This window comes from Vigna radiata, chromosome 5 (assembly GCF_000741045.1).
Source record: "Vigna radiata var. radiata cultivar VC1973A chromosome 5, Vradiata_ver6, whole genome shotgun sequence".
Taxonomy (NCBI): Eukaryota; Viridiplantae; Streptophyta; class Magnoliopsida; order Fabales; family Fabaceae; genus Vigna; species Vigna radiata.
In genome coordinates, this window is record NC_028355.1 from 21491890 (window position 1) to 21519341 (window position 27452).

At 30.2% G+C, this 27452-nt stretch overlaps 2 protein-coding genes across 2 annotated transcripts; both read right to left on the minus strand.

Annotated features, from left to right (window-relative positions):
• Positions 1-287: 287 nt before the first annotated feature.
• Positions 288-2470, minus strand: LOC106761766 (probable isoaspartyl peptidase/L-asparaginase 2). The gene is made up of 4 exons (XM_014645336.2): positions 1999-2470; positions 1278-1511; positions 1021-1107; positions 288-945 (listed from the first exon to the last, which is right to left on the minus strand). The coding sequence occupies exons 1-4, from the start codon at positions 2158-2160 to the stop codon at positions 448-450; spliced, it is 981 nt and encodes a 326-aa protein (XP_014500822.1). The 5' UTR covers positions 2161-2470; the 3' UTR covers positions 288-447.
• Positions 2471-16232: 13762 nt separating this feature from the next.
• LOC106760831 (cyclin-D3-3) lies at positions 16233-18630 on the minus strand. Its single transcript, XM_014644262.2, has 4 exons — positions 17925-18630; positions 17553-17754; positions 17298-17428; positions 16233-17207 (listed from the first exon to the last, which is right to left on the minus strand). Exons 1-4 carry the CDS (start codon positions 18435-18437, stop codon positions 16974-16976), a joined length of 1080 nt encoding a protein of 359 aa, XP_014499748.1. The 5' UTR covers positions 18438-18630; the 3' UTR covers positions 16233-16973.
• Between the last annotated feature and the right edge of the window lie 8822 nt (positions 18631-27452).

Genomic DNA, 27452 nt, shown 5'->3' on the forward strand with positions numbered 1-27452 from the left:
TTAAAATAATTAAAATATATTTGTTGATATAAATTCATATAACAATAATATATATGATAAAATCTCAATAATCTAATTATATCAATAATCTAATTTCAATTATTGACACATAATTAATGTTTAAATATGGTCAAAAAATATTATCTAAATATCATTATTTAAAAAAAAAACTGATTTGTTGTTTTAAATATTACTACTACGTTAAGATAAACATATAATTTAATTTTTGTTTGCTTGGCTTATATTGGCTGACACGAACGGCACCAAATGAGCGGTTCTTGGATATGTGAACAAAACATGAATCACGTACTTATGGAAACATGGCATCTGTCACACCCAAAGGAAATTCAAAAGCGCTAATTCTAATTTCTACCAAAAGAAAAAATAAATAAAAACTGCAGAACCAAAATGAAGAAAACAAAAACGATTTATTTCTTTTAATATTTTCTAGTCCCAGATTCCGACCTCCATGAATCCGTCCTCGGTGGCGCAGCCCCTGAACATGGCGTTACAGTTGAAGCCATAAGCGACGTCACCGGTATTTGAGACGGCGATCAGCCCTGCTTTCCCTTCGTCCAGGCGGTGCTTGATCACAAAGTCCACAGCCTGCTGCAGTGACAGTCCTTTGTATTCCATCACTGCTGCCACCTCACGCGCCAGCGTGCCTCGTATGATAGCCTCACCTTCCCCAGTGCACGAAACCCCACACACTCCACAAGCGTAAGTCCCTGCACCTATCAGAGGCGAGTCACCGATTCTTCCACTCTTCTTGTTCATCAAGCCCCCTGTCGACGTCGCAGCCGCACACCTCCCTTCCTTGTCCACCACCACACACCCCACCGTCTCCGGCGCGTACACGCTTATTGGCAGTCCATTCATCTGCAACGGACTCTCGGCCCCCACACCGCAACTATCGTATCCAGCCGTTGGAATCCGATAATCAAACTGCATCGTACGTAAACCAAACAAAACATTCCTTAATTTATTTTCTTTTTTATCGAATAAAAAATGTGTTCGTACCAGGATTGTGTTTGCCTCCTTTGCCAGTTTCAGCATTCCGACATTTTCAGGAGTAATGAAGTATTCGTTCTCCACTACCTCCACACCCTATTAACCGCCCAACAATTTTTGTGTAATTATATTGCAATATATAAATTTGCTCTGAAATAAAATGAACATGTGTGATAAACGGTGGTGTGACGATGATGTGGTGCCAGTGAGGCTGTGACAGTTTCTTATCTTGTATACGGAAAAAAAGGAACCGTGAATAGAAGAACCTGTTGTCTGGCGAATTCTTCAGCGCCATTAAAGGCGAGGTAGGAATGTGGAGACTTGTCCATGACAAGGCGAGCGAGTGAGATGGGGTTTTTGACGGTGGTGAGGCCCGAAACGGCGCCGCATCGTCTCTTGGAACCATCCATGATACTTGCCTCCATTTCCACTGTTCCCTTTTCTGTCAGGGCGGATCCTCGACCCGAGTTAAACAGGGGATCCGTTTCCAGTTCCCGTACCTGCACCCACAATACCAAAATCACTCCGACACCACCAAACAAAACACCGATTGATAGAATAAATAAATAATCTCGATCACATTTAGGCAATAGATATATTTATCATCATCAAGGTTTTGATATAAAAGGGTCCGGAGAGCAACTTCGATGGAAACGTTAAATTTTTGGACACTGCACAAGTATGACAGTGACCGCGACCGCTACGACATTTCTTGAGTTTGATTATTACTGTTATTCATTCCACGGTATTTGTTGTACTCGGTTAAAGAATGCATGCATGGAGAACTAGGCATGCAGGAAGCCACCGGGAAACATTTTCTGTTAAATTAAAATCTTTCAGCGTTTTCCACAGATTTAAATGCAAAATTGGTCCGAGAATCGCGAGAGAAGGCCATGGCACGAATGGGTATAGATTCGTTTGGAAAATGGTAAGGGCAAAGAAAGGACATGCAAGAGGGAGAGAGAGAGAGAGAAAAGAATTACGTACGACAAGTTCGACAACGTCGATGGCGGAAGCATTGGAACGAAGGGCAGAGATGCCAAGATTAAGACAGCGAGTAAGGAGTTGTTTGGCTTGCTCCTGACGGTGCGGTGGGAGATTAGGATCCACACCTGCGCCACCATGCACCGCTAATGCCCAGCCCCCCATGATATTATTTCTCTTTATTCTATGTATGCAGTTTTTTATCGTTTGTGTTGTGTGTGGAGTGGGAAGAAGTTGGTTGGTGGTTTTATAGGGAAATTCGGACTTGAAAGTTATTATCTGGTGTAGTTAAATCTGGGTTAGGGTTGAGGGAGGGGAAGTGGTACGCGGTCGTTTCGGATGCATGAGACTTGTTGTCCCTGACTTGGACAATTCAGATTCCTTATCAACTACGAAGGAAGGAAAGAAAAGGCTGAGTGTGTATTCCGAAATTGCCCTTTCCCCAGTTTTTGCAGAATGAGTCAGACTTAGGTGTCCAACTCTGCTCTCTTCTGTCTCTGTTTTCTCTCACTATTGGATATGGGAGGGGGCAAGATTCAACTTATTCTTCCCATGCTTTAAATTAAACACTATTATTAATTAAATACAATCCGTTCAATTACACATTTATCTTTATTATATTAACTAAATCACATTTTTTAGATAAACACTAAACTCATCTTTTCTTGTATTCCAAACTGAATGAAGTATTTTTTTATGAAATTATGCAATTAAATATATTTAATACTTTTCATTCGTATGTTTGAAACAAACATTCTACATCTCAGTCATAATAACAAATTGTCATTATATGAAAATTTAATAAAAAATAAGATAAAAAAAGATACAAAACATGAAAAAATCACATCAAATAAAAACACAAAAAAAAATCTTTTATAACAAAATATTCATAAAAGATATAAAAAAAATACATACAGATAAAACGTTAAATCATTAATATTATTATCTATCAATCAAAACTAAATTAACTAATATACCATATTAATGATTTTTTTTAAGAACAAAATAAGAAATCTTAAACTACATTTATTTATAAAAATGCAAACATTGACATCATTCTTCTTCTAAAACTCTTAAAACTATTCATTAATCCAAAATAATTGTCACAAACTAAAAAAAAAAATCACTATTCAACAAAAATCTTTGAAAGTTTTTCCATAAACTATGCTCCAAACTATAAACAGTCTTCAAAGTCAACAGAATTTGTTGTATGTAAGAAACTATTTGTAATGACGGTTTCTAATTTATTTTAATTTACTTTTTGAAAATTATTATTAATGACTAACATTACATTTCAATTTTTATTATCATAAAAATCATATAAACCAAATTGGTTAAACCTATGTTTGCATTAGTTAAAAGTACATTTTTAATCTTACCCTCTTTTAGGAGATAACATGCATATAATGCAAAAATGTAAAGATTACTCAATTTAATAAATAATATGCACATTACATTACATATTTTTGTTATATATTGCCACATTAGAGTGTATCCTTATCTTAACTAAATAAATATATACATACATATAAAAAATAATATTATAAATACGTATTATACAACATATGTAATTGATGTCAAATATTTATACTACGATGTTTATTTTTTATATAAAACCTCATTGTGGTAGCTAAGACAGATATTGGTCACCCCAAATTTTTATATATATAAAACAGTAATATATAATTTAAAATATTTTTAAAAAAATTAATATGTTTTAAATATCTGGTGTTAAAAAAACTTATACATCTATATAAAGATTTTTATCCTATAAAACAATGTTATTGATTAAAAAAAAAAGCATGTCAAAGGCTATCCATCACATCCGCGAGAGATATAATAATTATTACTTTTTAAATAAAAATATTAAGTTTGAATTTATAAATTATGACCAATCATAACATCTGATTTATTTGAGAGTGTTATGATGTAAATCTTGTGTAATTATCTTATCGTGATTATTACACATCTAGTTAAAAAAAATTAAATGTTTGACCATGTTTTAAACATGATTTTCCTCCTAAAAAAATTGAAATGAAAATACCATAACCACTTTTTACGTAAATTATTCAGACTAAAACATACCACGCGTTTTTAATTAATTTTCACTTTTTTATTCTAAGAATTATTATAGGACATTGATTTATAATATCTCAGGTTTAATTAATCATTTTACAGTAAAACTCGGATGCAAAATGTCCCATTCGAACTTTTTTTTATTTTGTTTTTGAACGTCACGTATACAGTATTTTTCAGAAGAATCTTGCAGTAACCATAATTTTATTTAAACGAGGGAATCTGGAATCCCCTTGTTTACCGGGAAGTGTGACCTGGATCATTATTTAATTTATTTTTCAATACATTTTAACTGATATTAATCAAAAGTAAGATAACAGAATTAAAAAATTCAATAAAATTATTATTATAATATAGTGTCACCTTAAAACTTGATACTACGATATGTTATAACGATTTCATTTTTAATTGCTTTGGCAAAAAAAATTCAATTTCTACTACTTAATGTAGATTACAATAGCAGATTAAAAAATTATAGAACCAAGACTCTTTAGAAAAGGAAAAAAAAAAAGTCAGTAATATTTCTGCAAGGTCCTGAAAACTCTGAGTGACTTTCAAGTGTTTCAATTTTTCTATTTCGTTTTTAAGTTTTACTTATATGTTTTGAAAAAGAAAAATAGTATTATTTTTTCATAATTTCAGTTTTAATAAGATGTTCATAGTTTTTTATTTTACTCTTTATATATAAAAACTAATTAAAAGTTAGATAAAATAATAATAATAATAATAATAATAATAATATAAATAATAAAATCGTTGAATGTAAGGTATTGTAAAATTAAAGTTAAAGGTGTGTGCACGTGGCAATTAAGCATTGGATAATGTTCTAAAAATAAAACTTTTATAAAAACACTTCATTCTAAGTTTCAGTCCATTCCTCCANCGTCCAGACAANCACACCTNTNCTTCTTCTTCTTCCCTTCATTCCTCTACCTTCCATCTACCATAACTCAGAATCTAACCGTTTGTTTCTCAAATTGAAGCTACCTAAGCATTCAGGACTCCAAGAGCTACGTTTCTACCGATTGATTTTNCGTTTCTTCCAACNNGTAAGAAAAACCCCTCTTCCATTTNACCCTAGAGTTGAAAACNTGAAATTNCTTATTGCAAGCATTCCATTTCGTTTTCCCCCATAATCTAACTTCTAATTAGTCCTAAAATTCATTTTCCATCATCAATTGATGATTTTAGGTGATTCTCGCACTTTGGGTTCAAAGTACGTGGTTTATGATTCTTCCTTGAGTTGGCCGGACACATTAAAGGTAAGGGGAGCTAGTTCTATTTCTTATTTTTATTGTGTAATGTGAATGAATGACAAATTTTGAAGTGGTATGTTGTTAAAGGCATGAAATTGGTTCTATTGACTTGAAATGCATGTATGGAAGTGGGTGTGTTATGTGAATTTGGTGATTTATGGCTATGAACTGTTTGGAATGATTTTGAAAGATGAATTATTTATGTTGGAACTATTTTGGTGTGAAAAATCTGTTGTGGTGTTGTTAGGAAGAAAAATCAAGTGTCTTAGGGTCAATTTAGGTCATTTAGAGGAAGTAAGGTAGTGATTTTGAGCAATTGAGGTCTGCAGCATATTTGGACTATTAGGACAGTTTTATCCACTGCATTGTGACTTGTTTGAGTCACTAAATTGGTAAAAATAGGTGCAAAGAGGTAAGATTGAGTTTTTGGTCTCTATGTTGGTGAAATTGGAGTTATTTGAAGAGAAGGGAAGTAGTGAATTTGAGAGGTAGAGGTCTAGGACTCTTTTGAACTGTTGAGGCAGCTTAGGCAAATTAATTATAACTTGTTAGAACTATAAAATTGGTTAAAATGAGGTTCTAAATGGTGGAAGTGGAGTTGAGTCCTTCGGTTGAGGAAAAACTAGTGTTTTGGGTGAGTTTAGAGGAAGTGAGGTAGTGGTTTTGAGCTCTAGGGGTTATAACTTGAATTAGGCAGTTAAGACAACTTACGTAAGTTCAAAGTGACTTGTGAGAAGTGTCAAAATAGCCAAGAATAGTCATCAAGTGTTAAATCTAGGTTTGAGCCCATAAGTTGAGAAAATTGTGGTTTTGAGTGTAAATCTATGCATAGTTGTTAGGAATTGAGGTTAGGAATGTTTATACACCTTTAGACAAGTTTAAATACACCTAAATTTCGAGTTATAATGATTAGAAATTCATAAAAAGGTCTAAAACGAAACTTAGGGGTGTGAGTTGTGCAAAATCTGCATAAAACCTGTAGAATCCACGCTGGGCACCACCTAACTGGCGCTGGGCGCCATTTGGTTCTGTTTCCTGGCGTTGGGCGCCACCTGAATGGCATTCAGCACACTGTTTCTGCTGTCGTTTTTGTTTTTGACGTTTCGGGAGTTCCGAACGTCCGTTTTGGATGTTCTTTAGGTCGTTATGGGGGTTTTTGACCCTTCCGGAACCATTGGTTAGGGTCCCAAGGCTGTTCGAATTACTTAAGTATTGATAATTAAATATCATAAAGAAATTTGTGGTAATAAGTGATGGTTTTGCGAAAGTATGTAATTTATGAGTTGTTTTATGACATGGTCGATGTTGTGTGATGGTGTATGGGTTTGGTATGAGCCAATATAGTAAGAATCTACTTGAATGACTATGAAATTTTACGTTTGATGAAGCAAAGTGGTTTATGAGGTACATTATTGATTCAAGAGGAATATCAGGTGATTTGAAGTGATCGGATTGAATATGAAATTAAGATCTCTCAGTGAGATCAGTTAGTGTATTGAATGTATGTAAGAGGCTTCCACTATGGGGGGTTATCCCTAACACTCTAACGGTCTTTCATTCTCACTTAGAGAGGATTGACGCGTGTGGTGAGAGTAGTGGGAGGTCCTAGGGTAGGTGCTATCACTGGAGGTCTATTCCGCGGTAACGGACCAGCCTTGTGTGTGGTCGGATGAAACCCCTCGGCAATGGCTTTGCAAAGCAGTAGAGGCCACCACAAGTGCACAACCCGCCCCAGCTCTATATACATTCTATGTCCGAACGTGTCTAGGAGTCTTAACATGACATGATGTTTGCTTTAGTGAGTTTTGTGAAATGAATGTTTATGTTTATGATGACTTACATGTTTAAGTGTGTATGAACGTTCTTGCAATGAATTGTATGTTTGTTTGAGACCTAGCTCACCCTTGCACTTGTATGTTTGTATGTGTTTGCCTTCCCCCTTGCAATGATCATCCAATCCTTTGGATGTGAGCAGTAGGTGATGAGGTACCCTTGGAGCAGGCGTGGGAGACTGAGGAAGATCCAGCCCCTAGTACTTAGGACGTTTATTAGTTCTTATTTCAATAGCTTGTTAATTTTTGGAAACACTCTCTAAGCATCCTTCGATCTTTAGTTTATTATGTATTTTGGAGAACTCTGGGAAACTTGTACTCAAGTCTTATTTCGTTTTAATTTCCACTAAATTTCGGATGAGTGTATAAATATTTAAATATTGTCATCTTTATCTCTTAATTGCTTTCACATATTGTAATAGCTGAATCTTATTATATTATATGTGAATATGATATTTGGGATGTCACATTAAATCACAAATAATAATTTTAGCTAGTTATTAAATTAATATAAAATCTTGTTTAATAATTAAATATAATAAAATATGATATAATACTAAAATAACATAGAGATATGACAAAATAAAAGTAAATATGATTTGATTGGTTGGGTACAAGAAAACAAATAATAATAAAATATTACTTAAATTATGTTTTAAATAAAAATTGAAATGAATTATTTTAAAAGTAAAGATAAAACTGGTAGCATTATTTATAAAAAAAATTTGAATTTATTGTATTTTTAAATGAATATTGGTGAGATGGGTTCCAGTAGAAAGTTGAGGCGGCGATAGAAAGTCGGGTAATAGAAAATCGGGTAGGATCGGTGACTAATTAACACGATAAGTCACAGCTGATGCGTTATGCACGTGCTTACTTATTAACTGGCTCAACCCTAACCTTAATAAACAAATCTCAATTTGGATTATGAAATTATTTAGAAATTTTATAATTATAATAATAATTAATTAAGAAAAAGATAAGGTTGTGATTGGCTGTCTAAGATGACTAATGATCGCCATAGATATTATGAGATAATGCTACAAACTTGTGTGGATCCAACCAATGTAACTCTCACCAATACATACCCAAACTAAGATATCTTATCTTCTTTACTTTTTAATCTTCAATCATAAAAAATACTCAATATATGTCATAAAATTATCAAATATAATGCTTTTGCTCCACTTTATTTATATAAACATCTAAAGTTCATTGAAAAGTAAATAATGTTTTCAAAATGTCAAATAATGTTAAGTAGAATGCATTTCTTCCTTCAATACTTGTAAAATTGAAAAATACTCATAATTCTGTTTTCCTTCTAAATGTTTTCATTACAGATTAGATTTTCCATGATTGTTTGAGAAAATTTAATGACATCAAATTAATATAAAATAGAAATATTCCTAAAAAAACTGATACTTGTTGAATATATAAAAATAGCAAAACGTGCTTATAGGAAATTGACCAGCACTTCCCAACTTTTGGGGTAGGCTACTTTTTTTGGGTAGGCCACTTACACAAGGGTGACAGCGATTAATGATATTTTTTTTTTCTTTATATTCAATTTCGTGTTTGTATCAAGAAATTTCAAAAATATATCTATTAATAAACTTTATTTCTTTTTCCATTGAAAACACAGAAATTTTCCATTTTTTAAATTTATAAAAATACTTTTCAAACTTTTAATTTTCGTGAATTGATTTTTGTCACTAAGGCAGTACAATTTTGATATTAAATTATAAGATTTGGACTTATATTTTAAATTTATATGTGTGTGTGAGAATTCATCATGAAGAAATTCTATTCAGGAAGAAATCGTGGCTCACATAATAATAATTTATATTTTATTAAGAAGTTATAATTCCAAATTTTTTTAAAAAGTTTTATTTTATGTAAGTTGATAAAAATTTAATGACTATTATATGATTGCGAATTGTAGTAATTTTTTTTCTTTAATTTTGTTAATGTCCAATTTTCATTGTCACATTTATGTCTTAAGAGAAAAATTTTCCGATTTCACTCTTAGTTTAGTGATCTAACTCACTTCTTAACACGTGTTACACGATTTGAATTCCGACATCAGAAACTTTTTTCTTTTCACACTTAGAACAACGTTGTTCCTAGTTTTTTTCACAATTTTTTTTTACGTACCATAACAACAATAAGATAAGAGATAATAGATGCACATAAATTTATTTTATTCTGTCTTAATTTTGGATTTTTTTTTAATGTTATTGTGTCATATAATTTTCAGTGTACTTCGTATTTAATTTAATTTAATAAGCTTAAAGTATTTTTAAAATGTATTAACATTATTTTCAATTATAGTATATAACATGAGAATTTTTGTGAGAGTAGGTATTTGATAAAATTGAAGTTCATTTAAGATGCAGATTATACAATAGGAGTTTTTTTAATGTAAATTTATGTGGGTTGGGGTTTAAATGAATGAGTTCAGTAGTATATTTAATTGTTTCCATAGTGCATAAACAAAGTTTTAAAAAGAGTGGTGTACTTGAATATTCATCATGCAATATTTTGAAGTCTTTGATGCTTAACTTAAACAAAAACTAGGATTTAAGAAATAACGCAATGAACTTCGCATCATATTTATAAAAATTACTAATGTGCCGAAATTGTATCAGAGGCACATTATTGAATAATATACTATCATTCCTGATCTCCAAATCTTTATATACCATAATTTATTCCATCTTTAAATGAAGAAATCTCTATCGAGCAAGTCTAACTACAAAAAATGTATTCAATAGTTATCATCTAAAAACACTAACTACATTTAAAAAAAAAAATTTAAATATTGTTTTTAATAAAAAAAGTATTATAAAATTTAATTGGGTTAATTTCTAATTACCTAACTATTCATAAAATAAACCAGAAAAAAAAAAGAGGTCGTCCTTTCTAAATGAGACTTCATTTAAACATAAAAAAATAAAAGTGAGACTTCTTAAAGAAAAACTTGAAGTTGACTTACATGTGATGCATTCAACCTTTTTTTATTCGGAAATTAGGACTTCATTACTTAATAAACGACCTTTAAGAAGAAAAAAAAATCCTTATTTAGGTGACCAAGTGTTTATGATAAAAATCTGTCAAAATATCTAAATTGAGATTAGTGAAGCATTTTAATGAAAAAAAAAAAAAAACTGTATTATTCTTCTTCATGTACTGCACCACGTTTCTCCTGGTCCCACGTGCTAGCTAGTTGGTACCAGAATGGTTTCAAAATTTCTTTACTTTTTTTTTTGAAAAAGTACAAGATATATACAGAGACAGAGCGAAAATACATTTCTTCTGTCATCGATCCTGTTAAGAAAATTAAGAATTTTTATATACAAAATGTAGCATAGGATTTACAATTTCTCAAATATAATAAAATTATTTGTTATATAATATTAAAAGTTTTATATCTACTAAAAATAAAACTAATTTAAAAAAATATAAATATTAATTTTATTTTATAAATGAATTTTGTAAAAATTAACTTAGATTGGTTAGGAGAGAGTGGTGGACAGAAGAATTGGTGTTGAATGAAGGTTTGGTTGTGGTCATAGTCAGAAAGGAACGTAAAGTTGGTTTGTCTAAGATAAGAAATAACAAAATTGATATTTGAGTGGGATATGATTTAAAAGCGCAGTAAAAGAATTGGAAAAAGATTGAACATAGTTAGTTACTTTCCAAAGTTGGTTGGTATGTAATAAACTAATCGATGAAAATAAAATACAAAATAATAAAAATATCATATTATTAAATAAACCCATAATTATTAACATAATCCCATCTTAGAAGTATCCCAATAAAATTTTAGGAAATAAAAAGGAAATGTAATCCAATCCCATTATATTTCATCTACCTACATTTACGTGGTTACAATTTTTGTGAGAATGTGACCTTAGAATCTAGTTCTGACTGCACATTTTCCACGTTATGTGAAACCCATGTGAAGCAGCCAAGTTGAAGGTTTTCACTTGCTGTTTATGGCATGGTTCTAACCTTCTTCTTTTCTTTTCCCCAACACGTACCTTAAGTTGAAATTTTTTTTAATGAAGATAGCATAAAAGTATATATTATACGTGGATATCTTTCCTTCCTGAAATTCAAGTCTTAATTGGCTACATGATTGCAAGTCGATTTCATTCTATAGCATCATTTATTTGCTTCTTCTTGGTGTTAATGCACCGATTTCTAACTTTAGGAGCTCATAAATCCTACAGAACAGAGTTTGTCTGCATAATTGTTTTAAAATTGCATAACTTTTACCGATTAGAATTACAATAGTGTGTCTAAGTCTCATATTAAATAAAAATGATGAAGGAACAAAACATGTAACATTCAGGCATTGACGAGGACGGGTAGTGATCGCTGGTGCAAAAGACACAGTGCAGGGGACACGGACAAGGAGCGGCTCCTGACAGGCTTCCAATGGAAGGGATACATGGACGAATTGAACATACACCGGAATGAGAGGGATCGGGAGACTGTATAGGTATGAGACTATACAGTTAAAAGATAGCTTAAAGGAATTGATTTGGCTACCTATATCACCAAAATGCATTTACTTTTCGGAAGCCTAAAGTATTACTCTCTTATGTGATAAAAATTGTTATGTCAGCTCCATGTTGTTTACATGAGTCTCTTATTTAACTTAAATCTTTTTGGTAATTCAATTTTTTAAAACTTTAAAAATTGATTTATTATATTATATTTAAATTGAAAAATATGTTTTCTAGCTTGTAAACTGATGGTGTATTTTAAAAGCTTTTCTGTATAACATAACTCCGTATTTATAAGATCAAATTCTTAAACCTAATATTCTAGCAGTCACCCCGATAGATATGTTTGCATTAGTATAATTGGGAGTTAATTTTTGTCTCAGAAACATATATGACATGTGTGGTTGTTGTATGTTCATTCTAAAATAAAATATTTTTGTTGTGTTAGTTTTAAATTTGAAGAAAGAATGGTTGAATAGGAAAAGTGTGGAGTAAGATAAGAATAATATGAATAATTTAGTAACGTGAAACTCGCACCTTATAACAGAGTTAGGCAGTGTCAATTGATGGCACATTGCATTTCAAGGAAAGCAACCATTGAAAAGGAAGATTTTTAACGTTGAAGTTGACAAGGTACGAATGGAAAAGAACGGTAATGCAATTTCTATACGATCATGTATTTGCTTTGCACCTCTAAGAATGTTTTTGCCGTTTAATGGCCAATAAAACTGATTCTGAGACGATCTTCCCCGTATGCTAAAATCTCTTTTCGTGTTTCAATGTCGCATCACTTTAATTTTATAACAACCAATTATTGTTTCCTCTGATTGGTATTCGTTTGAATTTCCCTTTTGATAATTATTTTAGATAAATAAAACAACATTCAAAATGTCTTATATGTTCCTTACTAAAAAATCACCTATTGTTTATTTCTATCAATGTCTTGCTCTGTCTTAATTCTATTTCAAATCTATAATTACATCCAATATAATAATAGGTGTTTACATCAATTATTACATGAAAATGTTTTACAAACTTGTTGAAAAATGTTGCATGATTAAACATAATTCAACTAAAGGGGGCAATCTTAGTCTGTTATTGATTCGCCAAAAACATACAAGGTCAGGTTTCGAAAAAAAAGAGTTTAGAAATTATGAGCCATTGTGCCAAAAGAAAGATAGGTGATGTATGTATGTATAGATTATAGTTTATAATTTTAAAATTATATATTATTAATTTAATTATGGTATAATTTAAATATTTAAACTCATTTAGGTCTTACCATTTGAATTATGTGAAAACATTTTATAATAATGTGGACCAAAACACTGTTAATCATTAAAAGAATACATGACCGCTAGGCCTGAAATTGTTTTCCCCAACTCCACTCCAAAGCAGGCCATGTTTATTGGGCTTGAGTTCTCGGTCCAACCCAATTGCAGAAGAAATTGCTAAATTAACACAAAAAGGCTCAGTTTCATCTCTGTTACTCGGTGGTCGCTTTTTTAAAAAATGGACTAAAATATTTCTTTTATATACTTATTAATTTTCAACTTGTAAGTCTTTTACACTTTAAAAGCAAGCAGCCAGTGCTTTGAAAGACAACATCGATCCAAATTAAAGAAAGACTAAGAAATAAATCCTTAAGAAATCAAAGGTGAAAACGAAATATGAACAAAAAATAAAACAAAATATAGAAATTATAGATTTTTATAAAGAGCATGTGTTTAAAACATGTATGGAATGGGTGATTTGGCATTGTCTCTAAAGGGAGATTTTGAAAAGGAAAGGTGAGATAGAGGCAAAGTGCAATGAATGTTGGTTCACATATTGTTGATCTTTATGTGGAGAAAGATTTATAGAGAGTATAATTGTTTATGATTATGGTGGCGGTGGCCAAATCCATGGCTAGGCCTTTTGAAGAAGACAAAAGCTTGTTTAGGAAATAGACAATGCCACTCACCCATCTTTCGAAAACCTAATTTTTGATTGAAGGAGAGTTTGGTAAATCCCTTGGAGGCAAAGACAATAGGAGAAGATGGCAGATGTAGTTAATGAACAAGTGTACTGAGTGGCAGCAGTGTCTTCGGATAGTGACAGCTTCCAACAGACAGCAGGATGCGGCCCAAGCCCAGAAGCCCATTCCATTCTTATCCCGTGCTCCATGTGAAAGGGGTCCTTCACCATTATAACACTCACGCACGGAATGTGTTTCTCCTCCTAACTTCTCAATTCCAATTGTCTCTCATTTATAATAATCATATTTCACACACAATCTTCCACACTTCCTCGGATAGGATCACTTCAATCATATAGCGTGCAACTCCAATTTATACATTCTCTCTTTTAATGCATTCACGCGGTGAAATCACAAAACCCACACTTTTCACTGCACAATCATATTTAAAGTCTAGTGGGCTCCATATTCTCTGGACCCCTACAACAAATTCAAAACTACAAAATATTAATAACAATAAAAACAAACCAAATGCTCTCTGCAAAACAATTCAACAACCACTCTTTTACTATTTCGTTAATTCATCCATATTTATTATTATTAATTTCCACTTTTTTAATTTCTTTTACAGACTTTCCATTTTTTATTTTTTCTCAACTTCATCTCTAGATTACATCCACCGCGTATCCACTTTGGATTTTTTTTTCTTAACACGTCTAAAGTTTGTTTTCTCATGAAAAACATTATTTACATTATAATTTTTAATTGTATTTCTATATAATATTAATAATTGCAAGTTTTAATAAATTTGAAGTTAATACGTTAAACCAGAGTCTTCTAATAATTATTACATAAAAAATAAATAAGGTCAAATGAATCTGTTTTAGTTCTGTTCTTATCTCAACTTATCCTACATTATCAAGTCATTGTTGGTTTTGATAAATTTAATTATTTGAAATTTCAGTGTTAGACCTATGACCATTGTAAATATTATATAGAATTTAGTTTCCACTGTAATTTTATTTTACATTTGTTTGAGAAAAATAATTATACTCTTACAATAATCTACCAAGAATTAATCATCAACATAAACTGATGAATTATTGAAACTATTCCGAGCACTAAAAAGAAAAGGCTTGTAATAGCACTCCATTCACAATATCAGTAAATAACTGCTCCCTATCATCTCTTTGCCCATTTCAAACATTGAAATATACAAAAATAATTGAGTAAAAAAAAGTGTACTTAAATAAATTATACCAAGAAAGAAGCAACATGTTTCTCTTTTCACCAATAGTGTATACTATTCCATACTTGTCTTTTTCTTCCTTTTTCTTTTTAATTCATATACGCTTTATATCATTAAAAAATATTTATACATTTTTTTTCATATGATCTACATTCGGACTATTTATAAATTCTTCTGCTTTACATCAATTTTAATTGAATTGATGTAGTTTAGATAACAAAAATTTTCATTCAGATTTGGGTGAGGGGTGGAAGAAACTGCTTGAAAGGAAAAGGAAAAAAAAAAACATTTTAGTTTTTAAAAACACATCATTATCTACACATTATATGACTTCATTATTAAAAAAATAAGATGTTGTCTTGTTAGTGGTAACATAATATATATATGAAATGTGGAAGTATTTGGTGGAATTGAAAAGTTTTTGTTTCTTCTCAGTGTCATTTCAACTACAACAACACTCAATCTCCCTTGAAAAAAACTCAAAGCAGCACGTATATAGAGAAAGGGAATAAAGTCAAGCAATGGTCCCCTTTAATAAGGTAGGGAAAGCACATGCAGGGGCTTTCATGGGTGTCTTTTGCGTGCCATGAACAAGACAGAAGCAAGATCCACTACAAAAGAAAATTGTTCTGCCGAGCAAACCAGTTCTTAAACTTTAAATCATTTCTTATTGTATCTTTTTTTTTTTTTTTTTGGTGCAGTGAACCAACAAGGTTTCATAGACGGCCACTTTATAATTTTTTTTTTAATTCAAGATGCTGCTCTGCTGCAATTAGGAAACATTATCTTTTACCATCGAATTGTAAAGGAATGCTGCAAAAGCTCTGCAGAAGTTATTACGAGGAGTTAATGCAGTAAAAATATCAGACTTTTGTTCTTGGTCATATGTCACAAGCATGAGGGTTGAGATCTGAGAAAACAACTGTTTGTTTTGCCCTCATTTTGACTTGGTCTTGTTTTATTATTCGATTTGCGGTGCTTCCGAGAAAGGATGGATATCGGAGACGAATTTTGCACTCGAGAGCTTCAAAAATCGAAGATCCAACAAACGCTTTCTTTTAACGTAGGGAAAGTAAAAGATTATTGGCACGCCTTTTAATCGTTAAAAAAATAAATGCACAATGGTAATTGACCTTTTTTTTTCTTTTTCAGTTCAAGGAAAAATAGACAAACAATAATACATGCAAGTGCAACACTTGCCGCGGATGTCACAAACGTCTCTATCTCTGGAAGGATATCCGACAGAGTATAGTATCTTAAAAATTGATGTCGTGATGTTTAACGTAACCGAAAACCTATTTAAAACGTGAATGGGTTTTCATTTAATAATGAGATTATGGTTTGAATTGGGGAGCAGAAGAAGATGAAGGTCGAAGATGGGGAAGAGAAGGGTCCGCTTTGGCTTTTTGCGATGACAAAAAGACAGAAGGAAAGGAGAAAATTTTGAAAATTGAGAATAAATGAAGAAGCATTAAAAAACTTAAAAGGAAAGCGATAGAAACATAAAAGGATGGTGTTACAGCTGGATGGCTCATTGTATGATTACTTTTTACCATAATTGCTATACAAACGGAAGCCCAGCTCAACCCAAAGAGGTCAACACAACACCCCCAACAAATAAATAATAATCACTCACTCCCTCATATCTGCCGCTGGCCGACACTCTTCAAAAGTAAAACAAAATGCTTTTTTATTATTGCTGGATTGAACATGAAATTAATAATTGTAATATCTGATCGCTTGAAAGGAAAAAGATAATAGAAAAAAAAAAATACACTTGTGCCCATTAAGGTGGTGTTTTTGTTTAGTATATTATTAATAGTAATTAATTATATATAAAATTGTTCTTCATAAAATGCCAACAATATCTGGTTGCAGTCCTAGACAGGAAGAGGAAGGTCTAAATCTATAATTGGATTAGTAAATGAGGGGGTGAATGGAAGTAGTGCGAGGCAGAGATGGTTGGCAATTTAACTTGGTGGTCAAAAAGAGAAAGAGAAAGATACGCAGTTATTAAAGCAGGGAAAGACTATATATGTTTCCATTAGGAGTGAGAGGGTAGTTGAAATTAATGGCTGCCCACAACATTTTCCTTTATCGCTTTACTTCACTTCTACTCTTCTTCCATAAACCTTCCGCCGAACAACACACCGAAGCACCAGCAACTACTGTCCACGCCTCATTCGAGCTATCACAGCTAAACGACATCTCCATCACGCCGTTTGGACTTCCCGGAACGCTTCCAAATTTCCGTTTCATGCATTCTTTCCCCTGCTTCTCGTACCCTGACCACAATTCCAACATTTTCCGACACTCATTCACCTTCTCCTGTATGCATACATTCCACATTTTCATTTCTTATTCCTACCAACCTCAAATCAAACACAATAACCAACTTAAAAACATAACTCCACCAACCTTGTCGAATCCCAGAATACCCAAGAGTTGTCTCTGGTATTCGCCTTCTAGACAAGGCTCCACGCTTTTCACTACGTGTATCATCGTCGCACTTGCCAGTTCTGACGGTAGATAACCCATTAATCTCCAATCTGCAATGTTGAAAAATAAAACTTAAATATAAACGTAATCACAATACATCAGACAAGAAAATTGTCTTTCAGCTTGTTTGCTGATTCAGTGTTTCTTCTAACCACGAAGGTGTAACGAAATTACCTCCGAGGACAGAGACAAGAACGCCTTCGCACTTCCTAAGGAAGTCCCAGCAGTGATTATCCTTCAATCCAAGTCTTCTTGTGATGTAATCAAGAAAGGAGAGAGGGGTTGGCGGGTTCATCTTCCATCCAAGAGTGGAAAGGACCAAAATCTCCATCCTTTTAATCGTTTTGGCTTCGAACAAGTATCTACCCTCTTCCACCTGCACAATTCAGAGAACAATCACGATCAAGACATGTATAAATAGTTAGAGAACATAAGAAGGAAATGGAGGCAACTCTTGTAAAGCTGAAATCCCACATAATTCTTTTTGAGTTAAGATGTAAGAGTTTTGTTTGTTGGTAATGTGAGAGAGTGGAGAAAGGAAGATACCTGAAGGTCTAGGAGAAGGGGAACTTGTGTCTCCTCCACTTTGGCAGCGAGGGAGAGGCAAGCGACGGCTGCGAGATGTGTCATCCACGGCTTGCCATCCTGAAAGCGGAAGGTGGAGAGGAAGCGGTCAAAGTAGTTGACGGCAAGAAGAGCTGTGAGAGCAGAGAAGGAGTAGTGAGCGTTCACTCTGAGCATCCACTCCACGCCTTCCCTGTGAGCACACTCCAGCGCAGGGTTGCTTAGGAGGAAAGTGGTTAGAGGGTTGTGTTTTTCTTTCCCCAGCAGCGATGTCAACTCCTGTTCGTCACAAAACATGTCGCTTTCGAACAACAACGCGTGAGGGGAGTGAAGGGTAGCGTTATTATTAACAACATTATTAGCCGTTGGGTAATCATCTTCTGCTTGGTCTAATTCATCTTCCTCCCAATGCTCTTCGGAGCAGTATAGGGTGTCGAGAAGGGATTTGAGGTTGGTGTCGTGAGCATGATGATGATGGTGGTGGTGATTAGCCATGTTGGATGAGGGAAGTTCTATGGGATGGAGAGAAAAGAGAGAGAAAGAAAGACTTCCTCCATTGTGTTTTAGAAAGAAAGATATGAGAAGAAAAGAGAGAATTGAGAAGGAGTGTGTATGCGTGACCACTGGCAGTGAGCAGTGACGATAAAAAAGAGCGTGTTATTGTTATTTATTCCCCAAAACGGAACAAGTATTATTTTTTTTGTTGGGAGCTTCTGGCGGTAGCTCCAGAGGCGGATGAAAGATGGGCCATGCACCACAATTACTCGACACGTGACAAATGTACCCTACAAATTAATGGATCCCTCTTTCATCCCTGTGTCCTAAACATCGTGTTATGTTATGTTCTGTGTTACTATTACTAGTTATCAATTTTTTTATAGAATGTTTAAACCCTGCTAGAGGTACACTGTACAATTCAATCACAACTAAGGGTACTTTTTTACTTCTAATGCTCCTCCACTCCTGACACCTTCTCTTCTAAACACCCCTCTTACTCTCTTATAAAAACAAAATAACCATTGGTAAAAATTTAAATAAAAAAACCCTAATTTACCTACTAAATCTTTTCTTTTGCATAAATAAAAAAATATCATTTCCTCTTTCATCATATTCTTTCTTTTTAAGTAATTTATATATTGTTTTGTCTTCCATCCTCTCTACCGCATGCAACTTGCATTGGAGAACATTTTTCTTTCAGTGTTTTCATCTCTAGGCAAGTTGATAAATTCTATTTTACATTTAATTTGTTTATTAAAAAAATTACATTAAATCTTATTAAAATAACTTATTAAGTGTTAATTTAATATTAATGGACAAATTAAGTTGAAAAAATATCGTAAGAAGACAAAAATCAAATTAGACCGAAAAACAAACAAACATTACAAAGTAAAATTAAAGGGTAATACACAATATTGAAAATACTCTAAGGTATATTGCATTAACTTAAACAAATGTATTAACAATCTATGGAGTCTTAAAATAAATGACACAAAATCTTACAAAGCACACACACTTAAAATGTATTTATTAATCACCATAGAAAATGTAGTTAATATAAATAACAAGTAACTCGATTTAATTATAAGGAATCAACCCGTGTAAACTCAAAAAAGAATTATTAAACCGTACTCAACATTAAAAAAGAATTATTAATAAATAAAATATTTAAAAATATTATATTAAGAAACATTCTTATCACCTGTACCCATTACTCTTGATATATAAATTTTTTTGTAAAAAGAAAAATGGAAGACTTAAACTTATTTAACCAGATTCCTTACAGATGAAATTGGAATTTAAGAACTATTTATTGTAGAATTTTTGTAAATTGAATCTTTCAGCATCTTCATAATAAAAATAGACTTTAAAATTGAAGATAAAGGCGCGCGCGGGAATTAAAAGAAACACAGTGGCCTACACGTGAAAAGAACATGTTCAAACATATCTCTCTCTATCTGATATCTGATATCTGATATCTGATTTGAGACAGAATGGCAAAGCCTCCACCAAGGTTTGACAAGTCATCCCAGTTCTGATCCTGCTGCATCCTTTCGTTTCACAATACATACGTATACGTATACATATACATTCACATTGTATTCGTTTTGGACATTAAAGTATTTTTACAAAATGAGCTGTCATCTGAGGATGCAGAATATTTTATCTATCTGTTTTTGTGGTGTATTTATTTGCTGGAACTCGACTCCTTCATGTGCTTATCGCTTCAACGACGGTTGAGAACAAGTTAAGGTTAGATGCTCTTCATTTTCACACTCATGCAAATCTTAATCAATAATAAACTAATTATAAAAAAAAAAAAAAAAAAAAAACACATGTTAAACTAACTTTACCTAATTTCAATTGAAGCACTTCTTAATCACCAGTTACATAGTATAAAGGGATTGAATTATGTAACCCCACTCGTTTTAACTTTCTTATTTAATGTCTGTACTTTGGTTTAGGAAATAATAGAATGCAAGAAAGTTAGCTGCTCTTCTAAAAAAATGCCTTTGGTTAGCTGTCTTTATGTATGTATATATATTAAATCAGAATTATAAAAATAAGAAGAATAATGAGTCATGTATAAATAAATGATTGTTTGGTTAGTTAACTGTTAATGTAAACATTAATTTTAAAGAATTTTGATCCATTGATTAACTGTTAAATAATTTTAAATGTAAAGTATGATTGGTAAAAATTAAATTATAATTAAACCGTAATTAATTAAAAATTCATTTAAAATATATAAATATAAATTTGAAATAAAAGAATGGATAATTTTATTTATTGAATTTTTAGTATATGAACTATTAAATATTAAGTTAAATTTCATAGTATTCTGTAACTATCTTTGGAACAATTTTGAACAAATAATTAGAAAAAAATATAAGTATATGTGTGTGTCTTTTTTGTCAAGAATAATGCATTATTATAGTTATGCATCTTGTATTTATTTTATTGATAATTTTAATTATTTTTCAAATCATATTAAAGTACATCTCATAATATCCTCATTATTTATGTTATATTGTTTTTGTTGGGCTGATAAAAACTCCTTTCATAATTCAATTATTAAGAAAAAATTATTTCACGTAACAATAATTTATTACAAGTGAAAAATATTTTTCTTAAAAAATAATAATAGATTATCTAAAATTTGGTATATAAATTTTTTTGCATATAATAATTGTCATTAAAATAATTAATTTCATTATTGTTGTTATGGAGTTTGATTTTTCGTATTTAAAAAATAACAATGTAATTTTTACAATTATTACTGATTTTCACAATATTTTCTAATAAAAAAATATATTTTTTACATATTTGAACGATATTTTTTCAAAATAAATTAACTGGGGAAGAAAATTTTTAAAACTAACAATAATAAATTATCATATACTTTGATTATTTAACCTCTCATCTCTACTAACTTATATTAGTTTAAAAGTGACATAAAACTTTGAAATTTTTTGAAAAGTATAAAATTTTGAAAATAACATATATATTCAAATTGAAGAAAAATGAATAAATATTTGATTTTATGGATCACAACAATACACGAAGAATGATTTAATTTAAAGAAAAAAAAAAAAGAAAGAAATAAGATCGACATCAAACACATAAATATGTATATTTAACAAAACATGAATAATAAACAACAATTCAATCACTTTAAATTGATAAGATTTATAAATTACACCTTAATGAAACTGTATAATTTTCTACACTTAACATTTTCTGAAAAAGTTATATAAAGTTCATTCCATTATCAATCGAAAACATTATAGATAAAAACTAATATCAATTTTTTTTGTTAACATGGTTACTTACATTTAAAAAAAAAAACAATTATATAATAATTTTTTAGAATTTTTCAACACCAATTATAATGTCATTTTTACTCGGTAAGATATTTTGTCATTAAACAAATTATCATCTTACAGTCTTAAATTTTAGTTATTGTAGTACTAAATCTTAAATCACAAAAATACTTTCGTTGTGAGTACTAACATAATTATTTGAATGTTTTAACTATCTATATATCATCGCAAATATTTAATGTTTGAGTATCATTTATCAAAATGAGAGATAGTTAATTAGACCTATCTTTTGATCAGGCATCAAATTATCAATTTTACATCATATTGCTTAAACTTAAAAATCATATTATTTTAATGTCTGGTAGTGAGTGCGGTTTTAACTATATGTTATTGTATAAGAAATATTAACCTATAAAATATTTTACAAACAGTGAAGAATAACAATTATAGATTTAACATGTATATTATGATTAAATCATTATAGAACATCAATTAGTGATAATTGTCTCCATACTATTTGATAATTGCATAAACAATTAGTTTTCACTTGTTCATCACTTCAATAATAACACTATTCACACATAAATAATCATATAATTGATTTGATGGTAAATCAGTCCACCTAATTAACCTATAGAAAGTGTCTATACTGAAATATTTTCTTTGGGACCTTCGTAGGTCATATCTAACTACTTATAATTTATAAACTAAATATCAAACCTTGCACTAATAATATCTCCCTTCACAAAACAGTAAAGAATGACAAGAAAAGATATAAAATCTTTAATAAATATCTACATAAAGATTTGATCCATTAAATTTAATCTTTACTTTATTATTTTCTCGTAATTATATTAAAATAATATAACACTGTCTTGATTAATTATTTTCTAACATGAGTATCAAAATTTAAAAGAAACAGGATTTCATTAAAATTATTTCCGTTATGAAGTTGAGGTTAATTATTTATTAATCAATATTTGTCCTAAAAATCTAAGTCTATTTTGGATATCCATTTAGTCTAATACTAAAATTAATAAAGATTAAATCATTTAAATAATTAACGTGTATTAGATGTAATCATTTATCTTTTTATCTCAAATTTTGATTTATAGTTATCAAAATGAGGATGTAATAATACTTTATTTTAAAATAATCAGTTTTAGGAGTAATTTTGTGATACTCGAATATATTAATAATTCACCATCATATCTTTGATATAAACTTGTCTTTTTCTTACCGTACATTAAAAAAATGTAAAACTATTTGTAGATAAAGATTAGGGTGAATTAAGTAGGATTTTCAATCAGTCTGTATACAAAATTTTAATACATTGGCAGAAGAAAATGAATATGTTTAATTTTGTTTTATGAAATGAACATGCATGTCATGGACCTTGTTAGCTTTGGTTTGTGTTTCCAATTTAAAATCTAAAATTTGTCTATTGACCTTTTTGAAGGGATGTAGTGCAAATTAAGATGATACGACAACTATCAAAACTTAGGGATTCTATATATTTTGGGAACATCAATTCAATTTGTTTTTCCACACGGCAATTTTTCCACATATTAAAAATAATGTAGTGTTGATATTCGAAATATTCTTAAAACAGACATTCAATTTGACATAGACATGCAATATACTTTGTTTTTTTTAATTATTATATATTAATGTTTATTGGTATTTTCTTGAGGAACATGAGTGATATTATTTTTCTATTGATGTTGAGATATTCAATAATTAGTTTTGTTTTTTTTTCCGTTAGACTAGTATTAATATGGTTTAGAAGATGATGATTTGACCTTTGTTAATATAGTTATTTATTATTATTTATTATTCAAAAATAAAATAGAAAGAATTTATATATAAAAAATAAATATAAAAGGATATTTAATCATTCTTATAAATATATCATCGAAAACCAATGGTAAAAATTTTTTTATTCAAAAGAAACAAATTAAAATTATAAAAAATATATATTAAAATATTTAGAAGTTAAACAAATTAAAATATAAAAGTTAAAATTGTGATTTTCTTGTGCAAATAAAACCTTTAGTTTAGAGAGAGAAAGAAAAAGTCGAAAAATGTAAATTTTATTTAGTCAAGATAATTTTACTTTCTATTCTTTTGTAGTTTGTGATTCCCGCCCAAAAAAAAAAAAGAGACAAATAATGGTTACAAAATTTTAGGGAGAAAGCATGAAGAATTTAGAAGATAAAATAATTTTAAAAAAGAAATATAAGATTATTTTAGTTTATATATATTAATTATGATGTAGTCTTAATTTATATAAAGTAAAAAAATTGGGATTAGTAGAATTAGAAAAGAAAAAGTAAAAGGAATTGATGAAGAAAAAGAGTTATTCCCGTGGCGTATAGGTTGTATGGATGAGTGGATGTATTTGAGAAATGGAAAGAAGATTTTAGAAAGAGAGTTAAATAGAAAAGGTGAAAGAAAATAGTGATTTTGATTGGTGATTGATGAGTATCATTCCCTGTGCTTGAGATACCAAAAACTATAACGCAATGTGGGAAATACGGAAGGATACAGTTCCCAGCATAATTTACTACTAATATATAACACAACACAAGGACAACTCAGTTCTTCTTTTGGTCGTACGATAAAGAGATGTCTCTGCAATTGCCCCATCACAATAAATTGTTGGAACAGAGCAGCGAGCCGTAGGAGTAGGACTGATTCAGAGCTAGCTAGCTACTTAGCCATGCATGTCAAAATTATTAACGAGGAAGCCTTAAAAACATGTCTTAAATGGTGAGACAAGAGACTTATAGAGAAGTAAATAAAATTAGAGGTGTAATTAAGTATATGGTGTGTGATGAGACGTTGCTTTCTTTGTTTGGTGTTAGGCTCGATCTCCGAGGAAAGTGGAGCTAATAGTGATTAGAGGTGATTAGTGGTGATTAGTGGTGATTAGTGGTGATTAGTGGAAGAAGGTGTGAGAGAAGAGACAGAATGAGTGAGTGAAAGGTGATGGTAGTTGTGGAATGTGGTTTACAGCAGACCACTAACGCAACAAGCAACCTTTACTATTGTGCACCAAACTATGGTACGAAATCTCACCACTTTCTCACTCTTTCATTATGCTTAATTAATTAACACTTTTCATTCATTCATTCATTTCGCCCATTTTTTGCAATCAACCCTTTCTTATCACAACATGATTATCAGTTTTCTTTTCTTTTCTTCCTAACTTTCTCCCAAAAGTAGTGTGCTACTCTATCTATCATTTCTTTTTAAGACAAAAACAGCGACACGCACTTTATACTGGTCAAACTCAGACATCTCCACTCTCTCCACGATCTTCTTCCAATTAAATCTCAGAGCAGGAAAATAAAGGAACAAAACCTTTATTGGGACTCATCAACCCTTTTCACACATCCTACTACTACTATTATTATATTATTTTTATTCTTATTATAATTATTATTAATGTAATTATTAAGATTGGCTAAATAAAACTGAAATATATTATATTATTATTAAAATATGTACTTAACTAAAAACTAATTTGTTTAAACTGCATTGAATTATAAAATAATTCAGTTTGTTTTATTAAACTGGACTGAAATGAATTATACTAAATTGTACTAAACTATAATATAAACTGAATTGCACTACTGACTATACTAATTTTAAACTGAATTGTACTGATTTTAACACTGCACTAGTTCTAAAATCTGATTTTAACACTATCTAATAACAAATTAACTTTTAACTATCAGAATTATGTGACTTATTAAACTAAAGGAAATGTGACAGAAACTATCTCAAGAAGTTCTAATTGGTAAAAGTTAATATGCAAAAATTATTATGCAAAGCTGAAATTTAAAATTAATCTACTAACTATCAATTAAAATGAACATATAAAATTGTTAAAAAAAACTAATATACGAACCGAAAATGTTATAAGTTCAGTTTTTAAAAACTAAACTATAAAATAGTATACTTAACTATTATTAATTATTTAAATAGTCTGAAGAATTTTTTTTTATTAAAATTAACAAAATTAAAACTTTATTAACTAAAACAACACGTGAAACACACAATTAATTAAGATTAACAAATAACTTTATTAACTAAGACAAAGCATTAATATATTATTTGACATCTGACCCAAATATGTCGTAAGCAGTTAATAACACTGTAAAACAATGTATTATTATTATCATACGGTTAAACACGCTTAAAATAGTAAAATATAAAATTATTATAAAATATATTTATTATATTTATTAATATGTTATTATATTTTGAGCTATCTTATTTGTTATTATACTAGTACAGAAAAATTTATAAATATCATTTATAATCGCGATTAATCTAACTCAATATTTTATAACACATTTTGAATTCTTAAATGTGATTGAACTTGTCCTTAACTTATATTCGAGTTTTTAATCATAAAAAAAATATTCTACCTATAAACACTCTATCACTCAAATGAGTAAAATATATTCATTTAATGTTTCACGGTAAAAAATTAATTTCCTTTTGCATAAAGAATAAATACTTCAACCCAAAGGGGTTTTTCGTTAAGACATTTATTTACAATAATTTAAAGACAGAAAAAAAACATTTAAAAATACAAACAAGAGAATAATAGTGAGGTGAAAATAACTTGTATAATACATTAACTAACTATGTGCAATATAAATCAATTAATTTTGTCCCATCCTAATTATTATTATTATCTGTTTTGGAGATTGACTAATTGAATAATATGTTTATAGACTGATTTAATCAAAGTTACCTTTCTAAATACAATATCGTCGACTCGCTCATCTCATAAAATTGTACTTAGATTTACTGGATGATATGAAATTAATCTCAGAGAATAAATTATACCTACATTTGTCAGTCTAAATGATTTATGCGTGGTGAATAAAACAAAAATACTACATTTTTTGTTAAATAAATAAATTTGTGTGTCCCATAATAATATTTACAAAATATTTGTTCACGGATTTATCTTTATTTTTTATTCTTAGCTAATTTATTACTATTTTTTATTTATATTTTAAATTTAACTCATTTTTTTATTATAAATAGAAATTTCTATATGTATATTTAACTCATAGAAATTAATGTTATACATAACTTTCGTTATATTTAACATGATATTTATAATTAAGGTTCTTTTGAGAAAAAAGTTTGGTTGTCTTTGTCACCTACTTCTATCGATGACAATGTCATGAAGTAACCTTTTATGTAGAGTCTTATAGTTGATATTTTGTTTTCTTTCGTATCCTCGAGTACACTATGGTCAACACTGAGCATTTCTTACTCTTCACCTCTCATGATTCACTTTCAAATTGTCGGCCTTTGGACCAAGCCCTCACAGATTTGCTTTTGGTGTCACTCCAAAAGGCCTTTTATCAATGAAGGTATCTTATGTGTATATAAACTCATGTCCATCTCTTATTTTTTCTGATGTGAGACTTTGTTTGTACCTAACATTTTATTTTGCAATGTTAAAATCATTGATTGGTTTTAATTTCTTTGATTTATTTTATTCTTTCTTAGCTCTATAAATATAGACTCTTCCCCCACTGCAAAACACACCAAGTTCACTCATTTTATCTTCTTAGTTTCATTCTCTCTTCCTCTTCTAATAATTATCTTGGGTATAAACTTTATTTGAGATTCTTGTCAGTTTTGTGATCCTCAA